The sequence below is a fragment of the Montipora foliosa genome, chromosome 4 (genome assembly GCF_036669935.1).
Source record: "Montipora foliosa isolate CH-2021 chromosome 4, ASM3666993v2, whole genome shotgun sequence".
NCBI lineage: Eukaryota > Metazoa > Cnidaria > Anthozoa > Scleractinia > Acroporidae > Montipora > Montipora foliosa.
The window spans coordinates 30482632-30502631 of NC_090872.1; the positions used below are offsets into that span (position 1 = coordinate 30482632).

The 20000-nt window shown below is 39.7% G+C and overlaps 1 protein-coding gene across 2 annotated transcripts in view; it reads right to left on the bottom strand.

Moving 5' to 3' along the window:
* The window catches only part of LOC137999166 (pancreatic lipase-related protein 2-like), a 38643-nt gene that overhangs the window by 3970 nt on the left and 14673 nt on the right, over nt 1-20000 (bottom strand). For both annotated transcript variants that reach the window (XM_068845007.1, XM_068845006.1), the window contains exons 4-6: nt 10275-10586; nt 2426-2614; nt 1033-1272 (exon numbers count right to left, since the gene is read on the bottom strand). In XM_068845007.1, the coding sequence (XP_068701108.1) occupies nt 1033-1272; nt 2426-2614; nt 10275-10586 (741 nt within the window). The remainder of the gene's footprint in view (nt 1-1032; nt 1273-2425; nt 2615-10274; nt 10587-20000) is intronic.

The window sequence follows — 20000 nt, forward strand, 5'->3', positions numbered from 1 at the left end:
TGCGTATATATAGTTTCATTAAAATCTGGATCATTGGATAATGCATTTCTAGTGTTTTGATAGGCTTAGCCATCATGGTATATGAGCTATTATACCATGTTGGTAATTGCACGCATCAGTTTTGTTGTATTTACAAAATAAAGTAGGGACGATTTAGCCATAATTTGTTAGCGTTTTCAATAAAACAATTATTCCACTCGCGCTTGTTGGATATGAGATGATTATAGCCAACTCGGCGCTATGCGTTTCGTTGGCTGTCTATCATCTCATATCCAACGCGCGCTCGTGGAATAATTGTTAAATACACGCACGGCCGTGGGTATGTAAAGTGACGTGTGCACATTTTTTTCGCTCGTCTCACTGCTCGTCTACACGTAGGCTACCTTTGCCGATGACCTAACGACTTTTGTTCAGGGCATCAAATCCTTTGAACGTCTTTCCCTGACACTGAGAAGTTTTGGAATTTGCTCTGGTTTGAAGTCGAGCGCTGAGAAAACTGAAGCTCTTTGGCTTGGGAGTGATTACATAAATGTTAATACCCAGCAAAGCAACATAGAGAAGGTAAATAATATCATTAAGATTCTTGGTATCTTTGTCATTTACGACTTGCGCAAAAAACAAGAACTTAATTTCGATGAAACACTGAAATTTTCTTTCGAAAAGCTTAAAAGGGTGACACTGGAGGACTCTTACTTTATTTGGCAAAATCCAAATTTTAAAGGCATTTGTAATACCCAAAATCACTTTTCGGGCATCCCTTATCTGCCTCTCTAAAAACAAAATAGAATTAACAAATTAATTCTATTATCTAAAACTTTTTTTGCCCTCATAAGTGACTACAAGGATGGAGGGTTAAGAATGCCTCACATCCAAACACTAATTGACACACATCGCATTTTGTGTCTTAAAAAGTATTCTGAAGATTACGAACCCTTGGAAAGAAATACTCTCCTTTCTTCTCAAAGATCATGGCAGCAAATTGCTTCTGCATAGGCTAAAGCGTGTACAGTTAAGAATTAAGAATTAACTCACGGCATAATGTGTCCATAGGGCCGGTTTGCAGGTAGAATTCTCCCTCTGGGTGGGTTTCCTCAGCCCTGAAACCCATGAGAGGGCATCCTTCCTTACCGCAGCCGTTGCACCACCCTGACCAATACAGAAAATAAGTACTACATGGGTGTGCTTTAAACGGCTTGGGGCACTCCTCCGTCACCGTTTTGATATAGAATTCCGTGGACCTCAGGTGGTTACAGCCGACTGTGAACATGACGTCTGTACAGGAAAGCAAAGAAATAAACAATGACAAGTTCGAATTAAGTAGCGTTTCCTTGTCTCAATAGATTTAATCGGCGTTTGATTCCCTAGTGACGGTTCAGACATATTAGAAGCGAGAAAATCAAGTTATTACATTGTTCTGTTTGAGGGAATTTGATTTTTACCTTATCACGAGACGAGAGACGACTCTTTTATTCGGTGGCGAATTTTGTGGGTGATACATACTTCAGTAACTTGATTAATTTAAAGCAAAATTCGGAAAATATATTTTAAAGAAAAAAATTATGCCTTAGGTGCCCTGGACGATGAGCCCTTTATAAGAATTTTGTATCGACTTGATAGGGACCCTCCCCTCCCTCAACAACGGTATGATATGATATGATATGATATGATATTTTATTATTTATGCACGGTAAAATCATCAGCTAAGATTACAAACAATGCTAAAATCTAAATTACAAAAGGTAAAATTTTAAAACTTTAAAACACAGGAAGTAACACTTACGATCAAATTTGTTACAAAGCACTTTGGTAAACATTTTTTAGACTATTTTAGTTATGAACGTTATCAAAGTAGTGGTGAAAGGATGGCCTGAACTGATGGTATTCAGACATGCGCATGGACGGGATTTGAACCAATAATAACATCTACGATATTGGTGCAGTACTCTATCAGTTTAGCTAACTGGCCACTTTGGGATTTACAATCTTTTTTTCGTAGGTGATTCTGTATTTGGGCCAAGTTGTTCCAAAATCCACGATCAACTACCAACCGAGGTGTCAATTTTGTTTTTCATACGAAGGTCCATTTCTATAACACAAGCGCATGTGTAGGAAGGAAAGCTCGCAAAAAGGGCCCTTTTTCAACGGCTTCGACCGTTATTATGACACTCACTACACACGCCACATTCAGTTCAACTGAATTAGAGATCTGAAATTCACCAGAACATACCCGTGGAGTCATTCCCACAGCCTGGTTGCAATGGCCTCGACCCTTATTATGGCAGGGACCAGCCAAATCTCTGCCTCAAATGGATGTACTAGATGTGAGTAAACTTTGACGCACGTGGTGGCCATATCCCGGCGCTACACTACACACGCCACATTCAGTTCAACTGAATAACGAGATCTGAAATTCACGAACACGTACCTGTGGGGTCATCCACACAGCCTGGTTGCGCGGCGCCACCATTTGGTAAGAAGTCAGCATCGCCTTCTTTGTCTGGAGTCCCGAATTCACCCGTGTTTGTATGGATGATGTCGACGTATTTCGCATCAGTCTTATCCAGATGAACATCTTTGCGGCTTCCAGTGAAAAGTGGCATAGCGGGATCTAAACCTGTACGTATTGAAAAAAAAAAAGATGAATTCGGGAAGTTTAATTGGCTCTTTTGTAGTATGTAATCAATTAAACGTTTCTTAACGAATTCAGTAAATGTACTAATACATTATATTCTATATACAAGGCTAAAAGTTAAAAAATTAAAATATTCAAACCAAACGTTTTCGGTTGTTTGCCATCATCAGGGTTAAAATGGGTGACCGTCCGCGCGTACATTTATATCTTATGTAATTCCCAAAGGGAAAAGTTTGGAGACATAAGAAATGACTTGTTTGTTCAAACTGGGGCGGAATTGTTGGATCATTAGCCCCTGGACGATCCTACGCTTGTGAAAAGTCTGTGCCGAGGAGAGAACACGCCAAGTGAAAGCATGTGATGGGTTTTCCCGCAGGTGTTTTGCAGGTTCAGAAGTGTGAGCAGGATTTGAATGCTCCGCAATTCGTACTGCTAGGTTTCGTACAGTCTCGCCAATGTAATCAACGCCACAAGAACAATCACCTTTGTAAACAACTTTGGATCTGTGAGTGTTTTGGTCTTTGTTGTTAAAGAGGGTTTTGATTTACCTTGTTTGCCATAGGATTATAAAAATAAAATTGAAATTAGTGAACTTGTTGAGTTTTTCAATAAACGTCTTACTGAGTTTTTCGTTTTTACCACAAAAAGGGAGCTTGATGAAAACTTTCTTTCGTTCTTCGAAGAGAAAACTCGGAATGATGTTGTCATCTTGGGGCGAGTCGTTTAGAAAGTTGTTGATTGTATGCGAAATAAAACGTTTCGGATAACCTGCATTGATGAAAGAAGTTTCTAGAGTTTTTATGTCCTTGTCAAAATCGGTAGAGATGCGTTTGGCTCTGTGGAGTGCGCTAGTGATGCAATTCCTTTCCACTTGGTAGGGACCTCAGATTTCCAATGTGTTGGTAGTTTCCCCGGTTTCTTGAAGACGCTGCAATTGAACTTGTTCGTATAACTAAAGGCAGTATCGAGAAAATGGTCGGGGTTTTCCTCGACAGTGAAAACAATGTTAGGGTGGTAGCAATTTAGTCGTTCGAATAGAGCATCAGGCTCGTTCTTTTTCTTCTTAGAGAAACATTCATCAACATACCGATCATGAAATGGCGGGTTGAAAGGTCGGACTACGTCAGCTTCTAATTTAGCCATGAAAATGTTTGCAAGGACTGGAGATAGTGGGTTGCCCATGCCGCATCCATCGATTTGTTTATATAGCTTTCCATTAAAACTGAAAACTGTGTTCTTGGTGACATTGCAGAGCAGGCCTCTGAAGAGTAACTTTGAGCTGAGTTGTGGTAGCTTGTTGTTGGTGTAAATTTCATGAATGATGTGGTCAATAGTTTCATCAAGCGGAACTTCATTAAAGAGAGAGGACACATCATATGAGACCAATACTTCATCATCATCAACAGTTCTGTTACTTAGACGCTCAGCGAAATCGGTGGTAGTTTTGATGCTGTATTCGTTCTCAGTGAGAGGAAGTAGGTAAGAGGCTAGGAACTTGGCGGTTTCGTAATAAAAGGTTCCGCAAGTGCTGACAATCGGTCGGAGTTTCAGATTATCCTTCGTTATTTGCTCATAGTTCTGGAATTTGTGGGTTTTGGCAGTCCCATATAGGAAAGCCGGCTGGTTTGATGTCGGTTTGACCTTATTCAGTGGCAGAGGTGACTTGAAGTTTCGGGTCAGACAATCTTGAAAAGATTTGAGGTCTTTTAGTGTGTTGTCCTCAGTCACCATGTATTTCCCGTTAGTGATGCCTTCTTCGATCATAGTTTCAAGTTTGTTGACGTAGTAGGCGCGTTGCATAATGATGACAGATGAATCTTTATCGCCAGAGAAGACCACCAGGTCGGGATCTGATGCTAGTTTATGTAAGACTTTGTAAGTGCAGTCAGATGTGCTGAAAATGTTTTGGTGGAAGAGGTTAGAATGAACACGGAGGAAATGTTTGGAATCTTCATGTTGGCAAACAGGAATGCTTGAGCTAACTTGGTTAAGGAGAAGTTCAAACTCCGACAGGAGGTTAAGTTTCACGTGCCGATTCTTGTCGATGAAACTGTGGTTAAGTCCATAACGTAAATAATACATTGTTTCCTACTATATGTCCAATGATTATTCAGTAGAAATTTTAGCTGCTATATATATAATGGAGGTTTCATTCCATTTCTACACGTTTTCTAAAGTATAACTTTCCCTTAGTGTGAATTTTCTCAAATGTTTCTTTGTGGAAACAACAGGCAAAGTTTGTATTGGCCGCCGGGACGAGTCGGTTACCCATTGATGAAACATTTGTGCTGTTAAGTATACGATGGCAAGCTTTACGAGTGACGAGTTCATAGTACGTGCAATGGATTGGAAGGTCGAATAAATTTCCAAGAGCGCGTGCTCAATATAGAAAACGTGTTTTCACGATTCTGTTTTCACTACAAATAGTCGACGAGCTATTTAGATTTGAGTGAAAGCTCACTTCCGGTTTCACGTTTTTGAGGCACAGGCGGCAACCGGAAGTGAGCTGTTTTCCTATTTAACTTGTCTTCACACTTGTATTGTTTCGTACCTTTTCACTGGTAGAGTAGCCTGCGTGCAGACCTTTCCTATTTAATTTGTTGCACGAGGAAAAGGGACGTCTGCGTAACGCCATCGCTAATCGTGTTCCGGTTTGTCAAGATCTTGGGAAACTGGGGAACTTTGATTGGCTGCCTCACAGTTTGCATTGCACGAGTAAATTCTGATTGGTTGTTATAAAAACCGTGATCTCATAATGTGTGCGGTGATTTATGCAGTTCAAAAATTTAGCGGGGTAATTCCAGTCAAAACAAATCTAAACATGCTTCCTCAATCGAAAAGCCGAGGGACAGAAATTTGGTGCAAGGTCGAGGGAAAATATAATGCATATGTGCAAATTCTTTCCTTACAATTTACTGTGCATCTCACATCATCTTTAAACAGTGCCTTAGAAAGTTAACTACAAAAGACGCGTGGACTTCGCACCAACTTGTGAGAAATCGACGAGGAGATTTTCAAAGCAGGACTTTCCGTCAAGAAGAAGGTACAGGCACTTGACATTACAGTAGAGCCTATTTCCCCTGAGAAGCGAATTCTGTTAGAAGGATCATTTTCTTCGCCGAAAGGTCAAGGCTCGCTCAACACCTGTCAAAAGCTATCCCACAGATCGCGTAATCACGAACTTTTCTCCTGTTAGAGCGATCATACGTCGACCAACTCAAGATTCGTCAAATGAAAATAAAACTATTGTGCAAGTCAAGGTCCAGTGGCGGAGGGAGATGAAGCTAAACACACTGCCGATCAAAAACAACATCGGTGACGATTGGAATAGCCTGCGAGCGGGCTCTTTTGTAGCTGCGAGAAGATTAGGGTAGGGAAAAAAGACCCTGCTTGCAAGCCACCCCTTTTTGAATTCTTCTACGTCATCAGCTTGAGGGATCATGTGAGATTGCAGTGCGCGTGCATACTTCAGTGCGGTACGCGTAATTGTACTTCGAGGACAGCAGAAACATTAAAGCATTCTCCTTGTCTTTTTTACGGGCGTTAGATTTTACAACGACCGCACAGAACCATCACTGCTCGTACAAGCACTTGGATGAGCCCTTGTTTGGGAAATAGTGGAAATATTGTTGTGAGAATCGAAGATTTTCACCGAGACAGTTGACCGCATGCTCGGGGCAGCACCTTTGCGACCTAAACGAAAATGGCCAAGCCTACAACAACTCAGAAAGACAAAGACCAGCAGAAAGACCAGAGAAGTTCTCTCAATACTGAAAGTACTGCAGGTTCTAACAAAGAGGGCCCTATTCATAAGACGTATTGTGATGAAAACAATAGTCGGGCAGTTGTTCTTGACATACCAGAAGCCTCATCATACTGTCAGTGCTGGTACTCTTAGGCGCTGGATAATTTCTATGCTTAACCTCGCTGGCATCGACACAACTAGATTTAGTGCGCATAGTACATGAAGTGCTTCATCCTTAGCAGCTTCACAGGCAGATGCCCCTCTATTGGCTATACTTAGCAAAGGGGGATGGTCCTCCAAGCAAACTTTTGCTAAACATTATTGTGTTCCTATTCAACACAAAAATACTTTTGCTGAAGCAATCTATATGGCCTGAATTGAGACTGCAGCCTTTTAGTGAAGTTGAAGATAGTAACAGTTAACTGATTATTGTATTCAAGCATGTGATAAGATTTCATGTGATGTTCTTTCCAGGTTGGGCTAAGATTAAAGAGCTTATGTTGCATTGATGTGTTCTAGTCTGCATTTATCATGGCTTCAAAATCTCACATGATCCCTCAAGGCGATAACTTAGAAGAATTAGAAAATTAAACAAGACTTACCTGGAAGTCGACGTTTGATTGAGATTCTTCTACGTCATCTTAGGGTTGAGGGATCAGGTGCCCACCCTAGCAGAGATCCCCCCCCGTATTATCTTTATATGATAAATACAAGCCATACTCCTTTGAAGACTGAATGAAGTACCCATGTGCAGTACAATCTCACCTGATCCCTCAAGCCGAACTTCGACTTCCAGGTAACTCTTGATTAATTTTCTAATTCTCTGCGTTCGTCCCCGAAAGCAGTATTCTCAATGGTCAAAAGTGACATGGGATAACAAGCCGCCTATAATCCAGCGATAACCGGGGAATATTAAATTAAACTTCGGCGGCGTTTGAGGCAACTTCTGTGGAAGCTTTTCGTGAGCTCTCTTGTAAAATCTAGCATGCCAATGCAGCTCAAGAAAGAACTGAATAAAATCAGTAAATTGCGTACTTGAAGATACTTGAAGAAAGGGACGTTTTCGCAGAGATGCCGCAGAAATACTTTGTGTTGTTTGAGTTATTTTAACATCGATAATAACAATCGAACAGTTCTTAAACTCCAGTAAACCGTTCGTTGCTTGTGACGGATTGTAATTTAAGCAATAATGTGATTGGTCCAAAATAAACCGATCAGATTAAATGTTGCAATGCCAATAACATCTTTTTCGCGCGTTTTTTGACTTTTTGCCTAGGTTGCGTGAGGTCTTGTGTACTTGCGTCAAATCGCGAAGGTTGAAGATGTCGATTGATTTTATTTCGCTGAAGAGGGAATTTAAAGGACTTTTAACTTTTGTCTTCCAACTTGTAAAGACAAATGTAGCTGAAAAAAATTGTAAAGATTCCCGATTTAAATATCATACGTCGCACGGGGTCATGCAACGCGTATTTTTTGCGTAAAAGACGTAATTTGACGTTACCAGAAATGACGTCACAAGCGTTATGACTTTATCTATCATCCCATCCCTCAACCTTGTTCCCAGGGTCTCTCTTATCTGCTTCCCTTGGTCGGTGGAAGAAAGACCCTTGTTGCGGCTGGTCAAGTGACCACCCAGAATCTGGGTGGTAAAAAAATCTGCTGGAAGGGTGGGGTAACAGGGTTTTTGATTGTCACAGTAACAAATTTACTATGGCAGGGAGAGAGCGGTATGTCGCTTGACTCAGTAGTTTTCGCGCTCAATTTAGACATCTGGTCATACATCATAGCGTTCAAAGGTGAAACAACTAAAACTACAGACTTTGTTACCGACGTAGTTGCACGTATTTCCTCTCTTTCCCTCAACAATCGAGGCAGAACTTGGAAAACTAAGGATTGCTTGTAGCCGGTAGGAAGAACAGCAACTAAATCTTTCTTTAAATATAAACTTTCCAGGCAAATGACTTGTTTCACTTTCAAAATTATATCGTCATAGCCAGCCGAAAGTAACGCCTTCTGAACACATCTCAGAAAGCCGAGCGCCATTTCGAAACCAACGATTGTTCAACTTCACCTTCCCCCGGATGGTATTTTATCGTCCTCTCGACCAAATTTACTTGAGTACCCACCCACCCCGCGGTTTTGGATGGATAGGTGGTCACGTGACCAGCCGCAACCAGGGAGTGCTTACCATTTGAACGAAATTTTCGGTGAGAATGTTTCCACAAATGGTACTGCACGTTTTGTACTTAGAAAAAGAAAATGGGAATGTGCCGTATCATTTGCCAGAAAAACGGGTTGTTCCGGTTGAAACGGTATATTTTCTCTGGCACTTGTAATTGTGGACAAATGGTACAGAAATTTCCGGGCATTCCGGTCAAAGCGAGAAAAAGGGAATACCTCGAAAGGTATTACCTTTTTTTCGAAAACAATCCACCGGGATGAACCGTTCCATTTGAATTCTCTCCGGAATTTCCAAAAATTCCATTCAAATGGTAAGCGCTCAGGGTCTTTCTTCCAACGACCACGGGAAGCAGAGAAGAGAAACCCTGGGAACGAGGTTGCCCATCCCTATCAATTCTCAATATTTGAAGACTTTAGGAGTTCGCACGTCTTCGCTACTACTGTCGGTGCAGATTTTCAAAAGGTATGCGACCACGTTTGCCTGTTCCCGATAATACTTCACACTGAAACAGCATTTACAAACGCGGTAATTTTGGCTCGCTACATTTACAACTTTATTTGGAGTTTTGACGCTAGCCATGAAAAAGGTTCGTATTTGCAACGAAACTCACATGTGTTTATTTCAGATCATGTCTGTTGACACTTCTCTTTGATTCTATTGGCTAGTTATTCAGTTGGTTATTTGACACAATGCAAATGACGACATGTCACATTGCGAGGGGTGGAATTAAAAAAGAGGTGGCTTGCAAGCAGTCTTTTTTCCCCCTCCCCAACCCTCTCGCGACTACAAAAGACCCTGGATTGGAATTTGCCATGTCCAGTCGGAAGGCTTGAATATACATTTTCCGAACGCATACAGCCTTTAGACATTCCTCCTGCACGGGAAAAAGCAAAGAGGTTTTAAATATTTCGCAAACATGCTCGATAGCGGCACGAAAATCCATCATTTCCTCACACTGTCGGACCTTTTTGTCATTCTGGTAGGCGGGTGTTATTTCATAATTTACGCAAAATTAAACAACCTGGGAGCGAGGTTGGGAAACGATTAGCGATGGCGTTACGCAGACGCCCCTTTTCCGCGTGCAACGAAAGTAATAGGAGTCGTCTGCACGCAGGCTACTGCAGGGAATCGCTCTATATTGATGTATGTTAACTTAACCAAACAATGTGTGACGCGTCTGATAACGTCATATGTGAAATTCCAAAAAAAAAAAAAAAGGTCTTGAATTTACGCGGGAATTAGCAATCTAAGAATAACTCGATGTGAGGAATTTGACATTCGACTTACGGAACGCGATTGCTCCCTCCAAGTGGTGGGCTTCTAACCCGAGGAAAGGAAAGGACCCAGTATTAAGAATTGCTATCCCAAAATAACAAAAATTGTTTAAACATTTACTCTAATCAGAGTGATTTTAATTGCACACTGAATTTCGACGAGTACCACGAAGTGTATCTAAACACTAACTAGATATTCACAGGGTTGTTTTAAGCCAGTAGCGTTATCTTAACTGTCTATATTTTGCCGCCATGGTGTAAAAAAGCGAAGAGGAGGAACTTTGTGTTTGTGAACGCAACGATATCCTGCATATCGCCTGATTTAAACACGTAAAACAAGATTGAACTAAGCTGGGTAAAAATTAAGCCCCCAAATTAACACTGAACAGAAACATCTTCCTTAGCCTCCGTTTAAATTGAAAAATACGCAAAGAATCTTACCAGTTATGCGGCCAATTGTCATGCTGTAGTTCCTTTGCAGATAACTGCCAGCAAATCCGGTAACATGGGCTCCAAGACTGAACCCAATAAGATAGAAATTATCAGCAAAATCCTCAGGTTTTTTGTTCTGGTATATTAGGAACTTTACAAGTTCGGCCATTTGAGCGCCGACCAGCCGTGTGTTTCCAGATGACACTCCTAAGTCTTGATTTGCTCCAACACTCCAGTCTGTCATGATGACGTTGAAGTCACCTTTTTTCAGCAGAGCGTTTTTCATTCTAAGCCCCCAATTGTAGTACCCAGAGGAACATTCTAAGAAATCAAAGTACCGGTAGTTGTTATTTGGATTTTAAGTGCGTTCCATAGGAATTATTATATGCCCTGATCAACCATCAACCTGGGACCCATGAAAGCTAGGCCATTAAACCACCTTATTATATATATTTTATCTATCTTAAGTCATTCATTATCCCATTTTTAAAAACAACTGCAGTCTTTTTATCCGGGAAAAATGGGCTGAAAATTTGCCGGGCCACCAACTTGCCACTCACTAACCGATTTTTTTGTAGCGAGGCTTGGGGCTGAGTCATCCAAAAGCTTGCATCAAGCTTCTCCGCCATGTTTGAAAAGACGCTTGCTCACATGACTCTTATGACACTTCTTCAGTTAAAAATAAACAAGAGTCTTTTTGAAATTAAGGCTTAAAACTTGGGTCACTTAGTGTATAGTTAACATAATTTTGAAACCCAAAGAAAGCAAAAAAATTTGATTTTTTTTTATCATAGTACCACTTTATTAAACATGTTCGCGGTGAACCAAGGAATCCACTGATCGACTAAGGGTTTACTGGAACAGGCAAGCATTTGCAGTTTAATCTAAAGAAAAGAGCTTGTCGTATCGAAAGAGAAGAATAAAATGTCGAATCTATTAGCAGCACAGAAGTTCAACTCAGCACATCACTTAATGTTCTAAATGTCAAGAAATGCTGCAAACAGAGAGATACAGTGAAAGAAGCTGAAAACCCAATTGATAAAATGGTGATAATATCAGTCAAATGAAAAATATTACAAGAAAAAATATACAGATCACATAGAGAATATAACACAAAAATGAAAGAAGGAAGGACCAAAAAGCAGAAGTTCGAACTTCAGGATTATTTGGTGCGGAAATCAATAAAGAGGACAAGGAAACGCCTCTTCATCCAAATGTACTACTTGCACGCGCAAATTGAAGAACTCACGGCTTGAATAAGACTATGCCCAAATAATCATAAAGTTTGGAATTTTCACTATATACATATCCACAAACAGAGTGACCAAAAACACTCTATTGGATCGTTTAAAATAAATAACACGTACAAGAGCCTGCAAAATGCCTTCTGAAGAGTATAAAAAAATTCCATTTTCCAACTACGCTATCAGGGGTTCAACTTAGCTATTGTGATTTTTCAAAGCTCACTTGGTTTTGATTATTACATATTGATTTAGCCAAGCCTAAAAGCGGAGCTCCCTGGTTATTTATTCTTACTCCCTGTAGGGTTAGTGAAAATAAAAGGTTTCGAATTGTGCGCGTTTTGGTGTTTCCGGTTGCTGCTTAATTAAATCATTTTCTTTACTTTCGATTCTTCTGTAGAAAAATCCATTGTTTAGCTAGTTAATTCCACGGTAAATTTCACGCTAAAAACCGATATCGCATGAACTTGATATTTTGATACTGTCCACCTCTGCCCCCACAAGGGGATTCAGCCATGAATGATGCCCTTTTCAAAACCTCCGAGATAAAAAAGCAGAGAATTTTGGTTTTATCATGCACAGTATGCCTAACCCCAACCTTAATGCTAACCATTTAACCAACCAAAGACATTCGGCGAGAGCTACTGAAATTTACATTGACCAATCAGAATTCAGCGAGTGGGAAAAACTGTTGTATTTGACGTCAAGTTAGTAGTTTCGCAGGTAAAGGACCAGAAAAACATTTAAAAGATTTTGTAGCAACTTTTTTGTCAACAAACTTAGGCGCCAAAACTGGGTTGCCGGCGAGCGGTGATTCGAACAACAGCTGTTGTGCTTTGGCTGCTATTTGTGCTTTTCTAACTATTTTCAGACGAATTCAGTCTGGTATTTTAGAATTAAGCGTCAAATTTGTATTGATAATGTGTTTGTTTGCGTTAACTTCGCGAAAAAAGACTTTGGTGGCGTTCTTTCGATAGGGTACATCGAAAACAACGTCATTTACGCACAGAAATTCACCGTTTCCAGTGAAAGGGCAAATGATTGACAGGATAGCACAGTTTTGACTGCCGTGCGCACTAGGAGTAAGCGTATATTCCCCACAAAAACTCCAATTTCAGTGGGAAGTTCTCTTAATTTCAAAAACCAAACTAAGATGTCCCTTTTGTAGCTTCCGTATGTTCCTTATTTTTTTTACTAATTTCCACCATAAATGAAGGGAAGATGCCGAACATTCGAAAAAACAGTACAGGAGAATAATTTAAAAAATTCAAAAAAAAAAAAAAGGACGCCCCGGCCCCGGCCCCGGCCCCGGCTCCGCGTTTTGGCTACTACCAATCTTTTCAGCCCGAAAACTCGGGATTAATTTTTCCAGGAATAGCTCCTCTTCAAATGAATTTATAGGGTATATATATATATATATATTATATATATTATATATTATAGGGTATATATATATATATATATATATACATATATATATATATATATACATATATATATATATATATACTGTGACACTGCGTTCAAATTGCGTTATAGAAACCATGTAAGCTCATTCCGAAACGAGCGTTACAAACATGCTACCGAACTTAGTAAGTACATATGGAGTCTTAAAGACAAGAACGCTAAGTATAACATCAAATGGTGCAAGATAAAACAAGCTAGTTCTTACTCCAATGTAACTAAGAGATGCAATTTGTGTCTGTGGGAAAAGTATTTTATCATTTGTAAACCGGAAATGGCAAGTCTAAACAAAAGAAATGAGCTGTCATCGTGTTGTAGACATGTTAGGAAATTCATGTTAAAAAATGTAAAGATGCAATGACATGTCTAGACGTCACGTACGTATCCGTTGTTCTGTATTTCAAATTTCTGTGATTGTAACCGTTATTTCTGGCAGTTGCCTGATGATTGCTTCGCAAGAAGCATGAAACTCAGAGTTGCAGTAAATGTTCAAATAACCTAGCTCTTGGAGTATAATTATTCATAGCTCTAGCTCTGCTATTGAGCACTTTATAGTAGATGAGGATTTCTTTCCACTTTTTCGGTTATATATATATATATATATATATATATATAGATACGTAGACTTGAACTAGGTCAAAAACATTTATTTGCTACTCCGAGTTTCATGCTTCTCACGAAGCAATCATCAGGCAACTGCCAAAAAGAAGGAATACATGGTGTTTTACAGTGATTTTGAAAATAACGGTAGCAATTCACTATAGGCTGGGGTGCATAGCAACGGTTAAACAATACAAACTGTTTCCAGTGAGCTGCTAAAAACAAGCCTTAAATAATTACGCTATTGAGAAGGAATTTCTTTGCATGCCTGCAACTTGTTACAAGCTCATTTCTGTTGTTAAGGGTCGCCAAATCTGGTCTACAAATTATATAGTATTTCTCCCACAGACATAAATTACACTTCTTCGTTACATTTGAATAGGATCTCGCATGCCTAACAATCCGCCATTTAATGTGATAGTCGACTTTCTTGTCTTTCAAACCCCATACATATTTACTAAGTTCAGTGGAATTTCTGTAGCGTTCATTTCTAAAGGAACATGTGTGGTTTCTGTAACGTGATTTGAATGATGTGTCGCAAAGACCGATGTAAGTTTGCTTTGACTGAGATGTTGTGACCTCTGCTTGATAGATGGTATTCCGCACGTTGCACTTTCCGTCTAGAGGGCAGGATCTTTTGTCACGGCAGTTGCAAGTGTTGATAGTTTGAGCGGGTGGATTTGATGACTTGTTAATGACGGCTTTATTTTGGTTGGAGATAATTGTTTTTACATTGCTCATGCAGCTATAACTAATTTTGAGAGTGTTCCGGTTGAAAATTCTGTGCAAAGGGTGTGATTTTGGGAAGTGCTTGCCGATTAGGGTGAGGAAACACTTTCCAACTTTTGTTTTGACGTTTTGGCTGTACGGAGGATTGAACCAGGTGATGTTTCTAGGCCTATTCTTGCGGTGTTTGGTTCCTGGAGTTGTTTTTCTGTAGGTTAGATTATATATGTAGCCGCTCTTGTTGAGTGCATCTTGGTAGGTTTCTTTCGCTTTATCAAATGATTCTTTGTCGGAAGAAATTTCTGAGAGGCGCTTGTTTATGGATTCCGGTATGTTCTTTAGGATGGATGGGGGGTGATTGGATTTCTTGTGAACGTAGAGTGGGATGTTTCCTTCTTTTGTGTAGGGATAATGCTTTCCAGATTGGAGGTCAAGGGTGACGTCTAAGAAATTTACTTTGGTGGTGTTTGCTTCGACTGTGATCTTTAAGTCGTTTTCACGGAAAATTTGGCAGAAGCCCTTCTTGATTCTTTCGATCTGTTGAGGGTTTGAGTTAAAAGCTGCCAAACCGTCGTCTCTATACAGGCCGATGCTGTTGCCATACTTTTTGGTTAGGCAGGACAATAAATAACAACCCACTAGTTCGCATGTTTCAGCGCCATCGAAAGATCCCATTGTTATGTCGAATCGGCTGGCAGAGGATTTTTTCTCCCAAGGGCAGTCATTGGAAAACAGTAGAGATTGCTTGGAGAGGAAAATGATTTCTCTCTCGTCGGCACTGATGGGTCTGTAGTTATTGGCGAAGTCGAGTGCTTTGACAAGCAGTTTTTCCGTGATAGAGGGGTAGAAGTCACATACATCAAAGCATATGAATGAGAGGTTTTCTTTGTGCTGTAGGGCGTTGAACCAGTTCAGTACGCTGGTCGTATTTTTCCACTGATTGATTTGTGTCTTTTGGATTATGGTGGTGTTGATCTCGTCTAAAATGCGCTTACTAATTATACCAATCTCGGATTTGGAGGGGTTGATAAGGCGGCATGTTGGATGGTCGTGAAATTCAGGTTTGTGATCTTTCAAGGTTATGAAAGCTTCTTTCTCTGCAAGTTTTTCGATACGGTTGTCTAATCCAAGTTTTTTAGCTACTCTGGCGGATTGGGAGTTTAGTTGGTCTATAACTTTGGGGCATGACTTTTTGTATGTTTTCGTTACATTCTCGGTAATCAGCTTCTCATAGGTTGCAGTGTTCATCCTATTCAAATGTAACGAAGAAGTGTAATTTATGTCTGTGGGAGAAATACTATATAATTTGTAGACCAGATTTGGCGACCCTTAACAACAGAAATGAGCTTGTAACAAGTTGCAGGCATGCAAAGAAATTCCTTCTCAATAGCGTAATTATTTAAGGCTTGTTTTTAGCAGCTCACTGGAAACAGTTTGTATTGTTTAACCGTTGCTATGCACCCCAGCCTATAGTGAATTGCTACCGTTATTTTCAAAATCACTGTAAAACACCATGTATTCCTTCTTTTTGGCAGTTGCCTGATGATTGCTTCGTGAGAAGCATGAAACTCGGAGTAGCAAATAAATGTTTTTGACCTAGTTCAAGTCTACGTATCTATTCAAAGCTCTGGTAAACCCATTGAGCCCTTTTAGCTGATGATCAATTTATCACGTCATTTCATTTTATATATATATATATATATATATATATATACAAATGTAAGAAGGAAAGTATTACTAGTTACTCGAGTTTCACGCTCAAGGCGATCATCAGACTGATCGTTGTCTACGAGAAGGTGTCATATATAAGTGTTCAAATTTAGGAACGGTTGCAGCGACGCTTCCGGTGATTGGTTGTCGTGAAAAACTTGTTTTCATGGCGGCATGTCGTTACCAGCTCAGATTTCTTGTTCAAGAGAAAGGCGTTTTTTGCGCTCAAGATGCAAAGTTTTTCAGATAAACACAGGTTGCAGCGAGAAGGGTTGCCTTTGTACGCTTTTGCTCTTTTTACGATGCGCCAGTTGATTGCGTAGTCGATGTTTTTGTCCTTTAAGTCCCAGATGTGCTTGGAAAGTACAGTGTCATGTGAGTGTTTTTTGTTATTGAAAGAAAGCTTGTGGTTGTTGTACCGTGTTTTGAATTCGTTTTCCGTCATGCCAATGTAGGATCTTGAGTTACCGGAAGTTGTTGTGACAGTAGCTTGGTAGATAATGTTGCTGGTTAGGCACGCACCGTCAAGAGGGCAAAGGTTTTTGTTTCTACAATTGCATTTCTTCTCACTGGAGGACTCGTTGCACTCATTCAGGATCTTCTGGTTGTGGCTTTTGATTATGTTAGCCACGTTTGTAGTGCAGCTGTAGCTTATGGGGCGCCAAATGTAAAAATATTATTTAAGTACTTTCCCCCTATATTTTGTGTTATTTATAAATAACACATTCAACTACCTTTGCGATTTATAAATCACAAGGTTACGAACTTCGCGATTTATAAATCGCAAAGTTACCAACTTTGCGATTTATAAATCGCAAGGTTACGAACTTTGCGATTTATAAATCGCAAGATTACAAACTTTGCGATTTATAAATCGCAAGGTTATCAACTTTGTGATTTATAAATCGCACAGTTGGTAACCTTGCGATTTATAAATCACAAAGTTCGTAATCTTGCGATTTATAAATCACAAAGTGTGATTTATAAATCGCACATTGCGATTTATAAATCACAAAGTGCGATTTATAAATCGCACTTTTGCGATTTAATAATATAACCGCAAACACATAAAATAATGCCGCGGGCTCGTGGTCCAATGTTTTGACTTTTTGGTTCAAGACAAAACTTGACAAGACCGCTCTCCTCAGCCGTCTCACGAACAATTTCTGATGCATCAAGTGCTCAGGAATCATGACAGAAAAGTGAGGTAAGGATAGGTTTTATTTTCTTCATCAATTTTATTTCGATTTATGGCGAATCGGTCTGAATTGTAAGCTTCTTTTTTTAATTTGCCGAGCTCGAAAAAGTAGGATGAAAATCATTTTGTCCTGAATTTCATATTTACGTCCGACATAGACACTTTTGCGAGCGAAATGATGTAATATAATATGCACTTGTCAGCATCTTTTGCATCTTGGCACTGATGGAATTTCTGCTAATGTTAATAGAGATTCATTTCATTGATTGACTCCGTCACGGAAAGAAATGAGCCCAATAAATTGACCTGCTCTGAAGTATTCTGCTTCAAAGATTCATAGCTCAGTTGGTAGAGCATTAATCGGTATTTCAGAGGTCATGGGTTCGACTTCCGTTAGAGTCTTAGAGCGACCTGTATTTTTCAGGGGTCTAGCGAAAATGGTTGCTTCAATTGTCGACTGAAGTCCGAGGATCACTTCTCTCATTCCTTAATGATAACTCGCAACGACACAGGTAAAGATGAAGCTAGATGAAATCGTTCAAACCTGAGAAGGAGCGGTTGGTGGGATGGATGCGCTACGTTAAAGATGCTGTAATCTCGAGCTCTGAAAATTGAAAACATGGCAATAAAACGAAGCTTACAATTCAGACCGATTCGCCATAAATCGAAATAAAATTGATGAAGAAAATAAAACCTATCCTTACCTCACTTTTCTGTCATGATTCCTGAGCACTTGATGCATCAGAAATTGTTCGTGAGACGGCTGAGGAGAGCGGTCTTGTCAAGTTTTGTCTTGAACCAAAAAGTCAAAACATTGGACCACGAGCCCGCGGCATGAATTTCATGTGTTTGCGGTTATATTATTAAATCGCAAAAGTGCGATTTATAAATCGCACTTTGTGATTTATAAATCGCAATGTGCGATTTATAAATCACACTTTGTGATTTATAAATCGCACGATTACGAACTTTGTGATTTATAAATCGCAAGGTTACCAACTGTGCGATTTATAAATCACAAAGTTGATAACCTTACGATTTATAAATCGCAAAGTTTGTAATCTTGCGATTTATAAATCACAAAGTTCGTAACCTTGCGATTTATAAATCGCAAAGTTGGTAACTTTGCGATTTATAAATCGCGAAGTTCGTAACCTTGTGATTTATAAATCGCAAAGGTAGTTGAATGTGTTATTTATAAATAACACAAAATATAGGGGGAAAGTACTTAAATAATATTTTTACATTTGGCGCCCCATAGTAGCTGACCTTGAGGTTGTTTCTATTGAATATTTTGTGGAGCTTGTGTGACTATATATATATATATATATGTAGATTTGTAGATTTCTACGAAATTTGGGCAAAATGATCGTCGGTTATTGGTGCACGAAATTGTGTCGGGCTTTTGAAAAATTCGAAATATTTTTACTTTGACGCGTCTCTGCGTGTCGCGAAACGGAAAATTTTGTATGGGTCAACTTCAAAATTTATTTTATTTCTAGGAAACTAATAGGAAGATCCTAAAAGCTCGACACACTTTGGTAGCATATAAGGTGCTGATTGATACAGTTTGTTTTGTTGTGCGTGATGATGCGAAGGCGGGTAATTCAGCAAAGTCAACATGCATGGTTTTGAGTTTGAAGTTTCGCGCGCGCTAAAGAAAGCCATAATAAACAAAAATGTTCATATTTTTGGATTTTTCACTTTGTTACCTTTTCGGTGATACATAGTTGCTGGAGTTTTACCTAAAATAACGCGCTTACGAAAGATTTCCCCGAGGGCACCCCAAAAGGTTAGCATTAACCTTAAAGAGATGCTTTCAGGCTCTCCCGCCTCGCCTCGACTCAAGCCACCACTCGCTTTTCACACGCAGTTGCTTTCGTTTTTCCGACTATCTGGGAGCCTGGGACAGGCTATATACGATCCATAGACACCACTTTCACCGGAATCCTCGAGGAATCCATCCATTACTTTACAAAACACAAATCTAGGAGAAATCATTGATTATTAAGCGCGTTCGCTGGGTCAACTTTGAAGTTTGGAATAACAAGACGAGTTGCATTGCTATGCATTTATGTAAAGAACGTGTATCGAAAGTATTATTAAAGGCGCACTATCACGGACGCGCATGCGACAGGTTTTTGAATCTGAGCTTGAACTTTTCAAATTTGGAGAAGTACAGGCAACATAGTGGCCACTGTCGTCTACAGCATTTTAAACACTTAGCGCACAAATAGTGATTCAATCTCCTCAAGAAAGCAAAGTAGAGCAGTCAAAATACCAATACAGCATCTACAATGAAGAGAAACTTTTCAAGACGTGAATTCATGAGAAATTCGACGTATGGTGTAATCGAAGTGTCAGCCGTTTCGCTGTCAACAAGGATCGAAGTCGGTCTTCGCGGCTTATTTGTAGCTAGTTGCTTAAATGTCAGAGAACACCACATCATCTTTTGTTAAGAAACGTTTACTACCTTCACTCTGAAATGTGTATTGAATATTTTGAAGAAAAACCTGCATTTATATGAGCGGAACTGCACTGGTTGTGTTTATTTGTTGCACAAATTTTAAAACCGCAAGCGGTGAGTAAAACACCTCTGAATTCTTTCGCTGCTTACCGTCTTCCGACTTGAAAATCGTCTCTTGGAAATAAATGCACTCTCTTTCAGCATTGAAATGACATGTTAATCTGATAATATGTTTGGTACCATATCGCAGAAGAAAAATATAGTTGTGTGTGAGCGCTTGAACCGCCGACAGTGTTCCGTGTCACACTTCACTGAATTCAGCTGTCAGT